This window comes from Nelusetta ayraudi, unplaced genomic scaffold (assembly GCF_046127955.1).
Source record: "Nelusetta ayraudi isolate G7.1 ecotype Tasmania unplaced genomic scaffold, CSIRO-AGI_Nayr_v1 ptg000082l, whole genome shotgun sequence".
NCBI classification, from domain to species: domain Eukaryota; kingdom Metazoa; phylum Chordata; class Actinopteri; order Tetraodontiformes; family Monacanthidae; genus Nelusetta; species Nelusetta ayraudi.
In genome coordinates, this window is record NW_027466132.1 from 224,508 (window position 1) to 232,500 (window position 7,993).

Here is a 7,993-nt window from a genome sequence, read left to right on the forward strand (position 1 = left end):
CTGATATAGGCTTAATAGGGCTTCCCAGAAGCTCTCTTGCTCATTTAGAATAAGATCTAATGGTCCAAGAGAGGGCAGAGCAATCCACACTTGGTGGTGTTAGACATTTCAAACACAAGGTTGGGCATTACACATGTTGACAGACTTTGCCTTGGGAGTTCTTTCATATTGTGCACAGAACATCATTGGCACATACTTTAGTATACTGCATGCACTATTTTACATGGAGAGTTAGGAGACATGCTCTTTGTGGCCATGTTAGATAGTTGGAGGAACAGAGAGTGAAATCAGGAGAGAGAGGAGTTCATGGATGGCGTCAGCAGCGTCCATCAGACGGCTCTGCGCATGTCCAGAGGCCTGAGGGGGTTTGATGAGCTCCTTAAATGGGTAGGGATGAAGATAAAGAATACTAGACTTTGCATAAATGTACAGTCTTTGGTTAATTCTACCTCTGTTGGTTTCAGCATGTTTAGCCTTATACATTCATGTGTGTGTGTAGGCTACAACTGGGATTGCTAACAGAAGTAGGTGTGCCGACGGCAGGAGGTGAGTCTTGTCCAAACCTGCTCACCTTGTCTGTTGGTGAAGAAAAGCACAAGCTCGGCATACCTGCACTCACAACACCAGAACGCACCCGACACTTTTCTTAGTGCTCACCCCTTGCAGATATGGATCTTAAAGTGTTTTACTCAAGTGTCAGCTGCAATCGAGAGGTAAAACAGCCCTTCTTTCTACTTCTAACTTTACTCATGAAAGCACAGTCTTATTTAGTTAGATGTCAAACATCTTGGCCATAATGGTACATGATATGCTATTCTATTGTGGACGCAGGGATCGGTGGTTTCTTTTAACCAAACTGTCGCTGGCTGCTCTTTTTCATGCAGTTAATTATATACACATAAGTCACTGCCATAGCACTGAACAATGATTCATGTCAAATTCACAAATGTTTTATTTTCCAGTTAAAGAAAAACCAGGAAAAGATTTTTATGATCCTGGATAGCAAAAGCATTTGTTACGAAGCTGTGGATGTTACTCAAGATGAGGAAGCGAAGCTGGCAATGAGGAGAATTGCGAATGACAGCAAAGCATTACCCCCTCAAATATGCAAAGGAGACATCTACTGTGGGGTAGGTTGGCCACAATGTCAAAGTGAGACTTCAAAACAATTGCTTTATGACTGAATATGATTTTCACATATTATATGATATTTAAGCAGTGCGACAACACGCACACACACACATACACACACACACACACACACACACAGGCATAGGCACACAGATGTCACAAGTGCTATGTGTTGAGTGATTGTTATTCCTGTGTGTATGCATCATGAAAGCACAGTTACGCAGAGACACACCTAAAACACTACCCCCTGTCGGGTTTCCACATTTTTTCTGTGTCTGTCTGTGTTGTCTTCGGCTACTCCTACTTCTTCCCACATCCCTAAGACATTGGGCAACTCCAAATTGCCTCTAGGCGTGAATTTGAGTGTGAATGGTTTGTTGTTGCTCTGTGTTGCCCCACTCAGTGCGTTTAGTGATGATGCAGCAAGCCTACACATGTATTGTGGCATCAGGTAGGTTAGGGTTAACACGTTTGAAAGAAAGAAAGAAGAACATCAAGAGCATTGGCTCCAACAGGGAACCAGTACCTTAATACTCCTTGATTGAGCTCCCCCCCCAAGATATATTTACTTCCTACCAACCTCTAGGTCGTTAAGATTTTAGATTTGTCAAATAGTCACGATTTTCCTTAAGTGTACAATACTTTTGGATTTAAAATCAATGTTGCAAATGTGACCTTAATACCATACTTTTCTTTGTAAATTTTTTTTTTTTTTCTTTTAGGACTTTGCTGCATTTTTCAATGCAGTTGAATGTGAAGAATTGGAGAAGTTCCTCAAACTCTAACAGGAATGGTGGCGACCTGGGAGGCACCTGAGCTGCCATATACATCTCTCTCTCTCTCTCTCTCTCTCTCTCTCTCTCTCTCTCTCTCTCTCTCTCTCTCTCTCTCTCTTTTTAAACAAAGTCTTATTCATTTGTATTAAATAATACTCAATAAAAAATATATATGCATGACTGACAGGAATGTGGAAATATTTTTTTTAATGAACCACAGAATTTTGGTTTGTACAAGTCTGAACTTCAAACTCAAATAAAAACGTGTTTTATACCAGATTGTTGTACTCACTGCCTGAGGGTTTTGTTGGCATTGGTTTTGTTGCTGAATCAAAATACATATCTTCATTATGTTTTGTTGGGGGGCGACTGCTGGCACATGCTATGCAACATGCACATTCTATAAGACATTAGAAAGTCAAGATACACTGTACTGTCATAACTGTCAGCCCTTCCCCCTTTCTGGGTCTAATATGACACCCAAACAGCTTGGGGTATCTTGCAAACTTGTCTATGACTTCAGACAAGATGTTTAAAGTCAAGGTCTCACAATGTCATGAGGCTTTAGGCAAATAATAATTAGCTTTTGAATAAAATGCGTGTGTCCTTGTCCTTATACTCTGCAATAAGGAGACTGACTGTGATATGGGGTTTGTGAAATTTCAGAGTAGTCCATGAGTTTTTTCATCCTTAAGACTAGATCTGGGGTTCAAACGATGATCGACGAAGATTTATTATATTTCCCCACAGTCTGTTCATATATATAAAACGTGTCGACTCAAAAATAAAATACATTAAAAAAAAAAACAAAACAAAAAAAAAAAAAACAGGCAGTGCACAGGACACCACTGAAAGAGCGGACGGGGCCTTGCGGTATTAAACTCATGTCGCGAGTTTATGACGTCCTCTTTTCGCACTGCCACAGAGCAGAAACAGGTACGTTTCCCCATCCGCGAGCGCAATCTGCTGGATTAATCAAACATCCGAACCTCAAAGTTAAGTAAAGTGAACGATTCACACATTATACTAACTTCTCTTCCATATCTGTTGTTTATTGCAGGTCTTTAACTCAAACATCCACCTTAATCCAACAATGGCCGAGGAAGGGTGAGCATGGCGAATGCCGAATTGCTAAACCTTGATTGTTGGATTTTAATTAATTTTTGCCTTTTAAAATTGCTGTTTTTTAAGTAATGGTAAACGCAGTGGGCCTTTCAATTCATCTGTTCTTGTGATGTAGCTTTTGAGCTCAGTGAGACGTGAGTTCATCAACGTGAATGTCAAAATCATGTTGCTAATCAAGTCAAACGTTGTGCTAGCACCGTGAAATGGTTTGGCTCGGTCCGTTCTGTGTGTAAAAGTTACCGCCGACTTTTCGCTACGTGAGCTTCCCGATGAATGATGACATTTACAACGTCGGATACCCCTTCACTCTCCAATGAGTGATAATCCCCATCCTGACATGTCGGAAGCACGACTCGAATGTCCTCACGCGACACCATTCCTTGTGTTTGAGTCTCAAAAGTTGTTCTGATGCTCTTACTGGTGCAGCGTTGCAGCTGGAGGTGTAATGGATGTCAACACTGCTCTCCCAGAAGTGCTCAAGACCGCACTCATTCACGATGGCCTTGCCCGTGGCATCCGGGAGTCCACCAAGGCACTGGACAAGTAAGTGAAGCAGCAGTTTATGGCTCATTTTGCCAACCAAATGTATCACTGATGACATTTTGGCTCCCTCTACTGAGTTCTTATGAGGAAGACCGCCATTGTTACCCAATTTTTTGTCTGAGATGAAGCATCTGATTTCCACACCTGTACACATCTTCTGTCCCGGTTTTGGATTGACCCCTGACCCTTTTTTGCAGGCGTCAGGCCTACCTTTGCGCCCTTGCAGCCAACTGCGACGAGCCAATGTACGTCAAGCTGGTGGAAGCCCTGTGCGCTGAGCACCAGATCAACCTGATCAAGGTAAGGTGTTGGCCCTGCATCCTCTGTTTGGCACCGTGTGCAGGTGTGCTTTCACATGTTTTGTTTAGGAAACTCCTGAATAGTTTTGCTGTGGTGTTCTGCTGCATTGCTGATGATAATTTGGCTCCCTCTACTGAATACTATGAGGAAATTGCCACTGTTACCCAATTTCTTTCTGAGATGCAGCTCATCACCCACATCGTGTCACAGGACATTTATTTGAAAAAATCCCTTGTCTCTACATCGAACACTAACAAATATGTTTGTTTGGTAAGTTCTACAAGTTTACTTATTTTCTTCTTCTTTTTTTTTTTAAGGTCGATGACAACAAGAAGCTCGGCGAATGGGTTGGTCTGTGCCAAATTGACCGTGACGGCAAACCCCGCAAGGTGGTGGGCTGCAGCTGTGTCGTGGTCAAGGTAAATTCCTTTTGAATAATCCTGCTTTGATGTTCAGGCCAAAGACTAATAAAAGTAACCAAAACGAGCTTCTTCCATGACTAGTCGGCTCATGTGAGCTCAGAGATGTATCAGCCAATCAGGTCCAGGTGCATGTGCTTTTTGCCATGCAGCTGTTTGTTGTGAAAATTGGCAAGATGACGGCCAGTGTACGAGCCCCACCGTCTGTCTGTGGTGGTTGGGGTCCCTGAGTATGGCTACATGTGTGAAATGACAATGCTGTGTAATGTTAGTTTTATTTGTGTTTTTTATTTTTCAATGAGAGCCAGAAGGTTTGTGCGGCGAGTAAACTTTCCCTCCAGATCCAGTTGTTTTATAATAGGAATAAATTTATCTTGAGCAGGAAATACCAGTCATGTGAATGAAGGAATGCAGCATGTACATATGATACATCCATACATATCAAATGTATGTATCTTAGTAGAAAATATTAAACCTGTTGTGGCTGTCTGTTGCAGTACTTTGTTCAAATGATATCTGGGTTTATGTAATTTAAGGGACAAATTGTCCATTTAGGCTCTACAAGTCATTGCTGTTTGAGTTCTACAGTAGTTTTGCTCACAGCTAGTTAACCTGCTGCGTTGCCTTATTTTGAATGTCTGCAAATCAGGAGAGGAAATGCTACAAGTCACATTAGTGACCAGAATGACTATTTTTCACCTTTAGCTTTACAGCTGCTCGTGACTTTTTGTATTTTTTTTTTTTTCAAACAAGCTTTAATAAACTTTCTGAGATGGTTAAACACACACTTTACATGTTTTCTCTACAGGACTATGGCAAGGAGTCTCAGGCAAAGGATGTGATTGAGGAGTACTTCAAGAGCAAGAAATAAGGTGTCAATAAAATGTTGAAATTACCCTGCTGATTTGAGTGTTTATTCCATTATCTAAGTCATCACAAATAAGCTAAAAAAACAAAACAAACAACAACTCAGTGTGGTGTTCTTATACATTTCAAAACTTAGATGGCATTATGGCCATTATATGTATATATAATTTTTTTTTATAACAGGAAGTTAACAGTGTTTCTGCAGGTGTTTGTCAAGATGTTGAGTTTCTATGGATACTCTTAATATGGCTGCTGGCTTTTTGAAACTTTCTACGGTGTTTAGAATATGAAGCATCAGCCTGTCACAAATATCACAAGTCAAAATGCGGAGTTCATTTGAAAGTCTTTTTTATATCTACATACGTTCTGAATGAATAGAAGGTATTCAAACACATTAAGGCACAACAAATCATGACAAATGACACCCCATATTACAAAAATCTGTAACGTAAAGAAAAAAGCTTAAACTTTTCTTGGGAAAAACATCCACTACCTTTTTTTTTTTCCTTGATTTTTTTTATTGTAAATAATTTACATAAGTTTCTGTCACAGGCTGCATTGATTGTGCCACCAAGGAAAACGATTAAAAAAAAAAAAAAAAAAAAAAAAATGCTCCTGATACAGAGGTTTCATTTGATGTTCTTCCCAAGTTCACCAGCAGACCCAAAACCATCCAGGGTGCAGCAAACAAAACCAAACGACGAGTAGAAAAGTCCCAGTCCCAGGGAGGTGTGAAGCCTCGACGGGCTTACTGCTACAGCTGCAGGAAGAGGCGGGGTTTTCACAGCGTCCACTCCCAGTGCGCAACAACTGGGTAGTTCAGTCATCTTTAACCCCCTCTGCCTCGCCTGACCTTAACCTCCTCCTGCTTTAAGACCATTTAGAGTTTGTAACCCAGACTTGAGGAAAAAAAAAAATATCCCAAACTCAGTGTGTTGTTCTTAAATAGATATACAAAAGGAAGAGGGCTGCCTGGCTGCAAGTCCGTCCGTGCTGTTGAACGCAGTCACAGGTACTCAAACTCCAGTGCTTGGTGTAGCGCCAGCAGGTCAGAGTGACTGGATATCCTCCAGAAAGGCATGTTGTGCTGCAGAAGAACAGAAGGAGAAAATTGCAAGTGTGAATCATGGCAGCGGCCTTCTGGGACAGTCACACCGCCACCCAAACGACATGCCAGCTACACTACAGTGACCCTGCAGCTGCTTGCTTTGCACAAAGCACCGCACACAAAATCCATGCAGATCACATGGCCTACAGGAAGAGTTTGGCATTTTGGATGAAGCGCTCATCTGCATTGGCGTGGAGAGTCGATGAACTCTTGTACTGCTTTTGTTTGTTGTCACGGTACCAAGGGCACCATTTTATTGCTAAAGCTCAAAAGGGAATACCTGCCGTGTGCACACAGTAAATGTCCTTCATTATTTCTTTTTAGGCTACAAAAAAAAAGTTGAGTTCTTGTGGTCAAAATGGTCAACAATACTGAAGTTTAGGTTTTATGACGTCCAGGCGGCTTAAAAGGTTAGTGTGCCTAAAAGAAAGGGTTACTTCGCCTGGAAAAAGTTAATGTACTGCTGTGACCTCTCGCTGACATGCAAAAAAAAAAAAAAATCCTCAGAACGATGCATGTTTTCCCATAATGCCAAAGTGTTCCTTGTGCAATCCCAGGACCCAGCATGAAGAATAGAACCCACAGCTGGAGAACAGATGGGACTAATATGCAAACATCTGTGATTTAGTATATCACTTGCTCTTGTGATATAACCGTAGCTTAATCCGCTGGCTATTTTCAGAAGAAGATGTAAAATGTTGAAAACAAGACCAGACATTTCTAAAAAAAAGTCTAAAAGCTGCAACTTAGATCCCCCGTCCCGTGGAACAGAAATCAGAGCACAGCAGGTAGAAACAGAAAACGCCAACACAAAGCTCCTACAGCAAAACAAAGGCAGGCTTTTGTCCAGTCGAGCTCACACGGCGAGGACTAGGGCGGGGTCACGGGGGGAGGTTCGTGGATCCATTACCTTTTTGGCCGCCTGCTCCTCTTCCACACCATCCCCAACTACTACATATACTACCTTCCTGCCAAACCTTTGCATTATGCGCTCAAAGCAACTCTCTTTTCCTGCAAAAACACAGATAAAAAAAAAAACAAAAAAACACAAGGGGGGGGAAGTAGGGGATGGGGGGAGGTCACATGGTCAGAGGGGTCAGAGTTTTGGAAAAAGCATGTTTACCTGGCTGGCAGCATGCTCTTCGTCCTTCCCATCGCCAACCACAACATACGTAATGTTAGTGCCAAAACGGGAGACTATACGCTCAAAACAGCTCTCTTTGCCTGGAGACAAACAAATGGGCTTTGACAGGTTTTTAGGGAAGCAAAAGTACAAGAGGAGTTGAAAAAGGCAGTAGCAGGCCCAACATCATACGATGCAGGCTGATTATGATCCCCTGCTCAGGCAATGAGTTTCTCTTTCTGCTTTTATTGACTTTGCGATGTGGAGGCCCTTTTTTTTATATAATATGTATATATATGTACAAGTAGGAATGCACCGATATTGATACCAGTATCGGGTATCGGTACCAATATCAGGTTTGATTAATCCACTCGTACTCATAAAACATGTGCCGATACCGCAACACAAGTTGTATATGTATGTATATGAAAATTTGTGTTTGTACTGCAGTTGAAATAACAGAACAGCTGTGGAAAACTAAAAAAAAAAAAAAATCAAAGTAATTTTATAATGTATAATGGCCTCATGAAGTACTCAATATCGGTATCGGTGAGTACGAAAATGCAATTACCTGTACTCTTAAGTGGTATCGGTGCATCCC

At 41.5% G+C, this 7,993-nt stretch overlaps 3 protein-coding genes and 2 non-coding genes across 8 annotated transcripts in view; 4 read left to right on the forward strand and 1 right to left on the reverse strand.

Moving 5' to 3' along the window:
* Window positions 1-546: 546 nt before the first annotated feature.
* LOC142900371 (SH3 domain-binding glutamic acid-rich-like protein 3) lies at window positions 547-2,184 on the forward strand. Its single transcript, XM_076044635.1, has 3 exons — window positions 547-713; window positions 963-1,130; window positions 1,854-2,184. The coding sequence occupies exons 1-3, from the start codon at window positions 669-671 to the stop codon at window positions 1,914-1,916; spliced, it is 276 nt and encodes a 91-aa protein (XP_075900750.1). The 5' UTR covers window positions 547-668; the 3' UTR covers window positions 1,917-2,184.
* Window positions 2,185-2,737: 553 nt separating this feature from the next.
* Window positions 2,738-5,189, forward strand: rps12 (ribosomal protein S12). Its single transcript, XM_076044588.1, has 6 exons — window positions 2,738-2,843; window positions 2,968-3,014; window positions 3,459-3,575; window positions 3,773-3,875; window positions 4,193-4,294; window positions 5,103-5,189. Exons 1-6 carry the CDS (start codon window positions 2,805-2,807, stop codon window positions 5,163-5,165), a joined length of 471 nt encoding a protein of 156 aa, XP_075900703.1. The 5' UTR covers window positions 2,738-2,804; the 3' UTR covers window positions 5,166-5,189.
* On the forward strand, window positions 3,617-3,702 carry LOC142900453 (small nucleolar RNA SNORD100). The gene has a single exon (XR_012928896.1). It is a non-coding gene; the product is annotated as a small nucleolar RNA SNORD100 (small nucleolar RNA).
* On the forward strand, window positions 3,978-4,060 carry LOC142900452 (small nucleolar RNA SNORD100). The gene has a single exon (XR_012928895.1). It is a non-coding gene; the product is annotated as a small nucleolar RNA SNORD100 (small nucleolar RNA).
* Window positions 5,190-5,492: 303 nt separating the features above from the next.
* eya4 (EYA transcriptional coactivator and phosphatase 4) overlaps window positions 5,493-7,993 on the reverse strand; it is a 35,865-nt gene continuing 33,364 nt past the window's right edge. For 3 of the 4 annotated variants that reach the window (XM_076044584.1, XM_076044586.1, XM_076044587.1), the window contains 2 exons: window positions 7,180-7,280; window positions 5,493-6,248 (listed from right to left, as the gene is read on the reverse strand). In XM_076044584.1, coding sequence (XP_075900699.1) covers window positions 6,168-6,248; window positions 7,180-7,280 — 182 coding nt within the window. In that variant the 3' untranslated portion in view covers window positions 5,493-6,167. Of the gene's footprint in view, window positions 6,249-7,179; window positions 7,281-7,392; window positions 7,494-7,993 lie in introns of all 4 variants that reach the window. The other variant, XM_076044585.1, reaches the window with a different exon arrangement.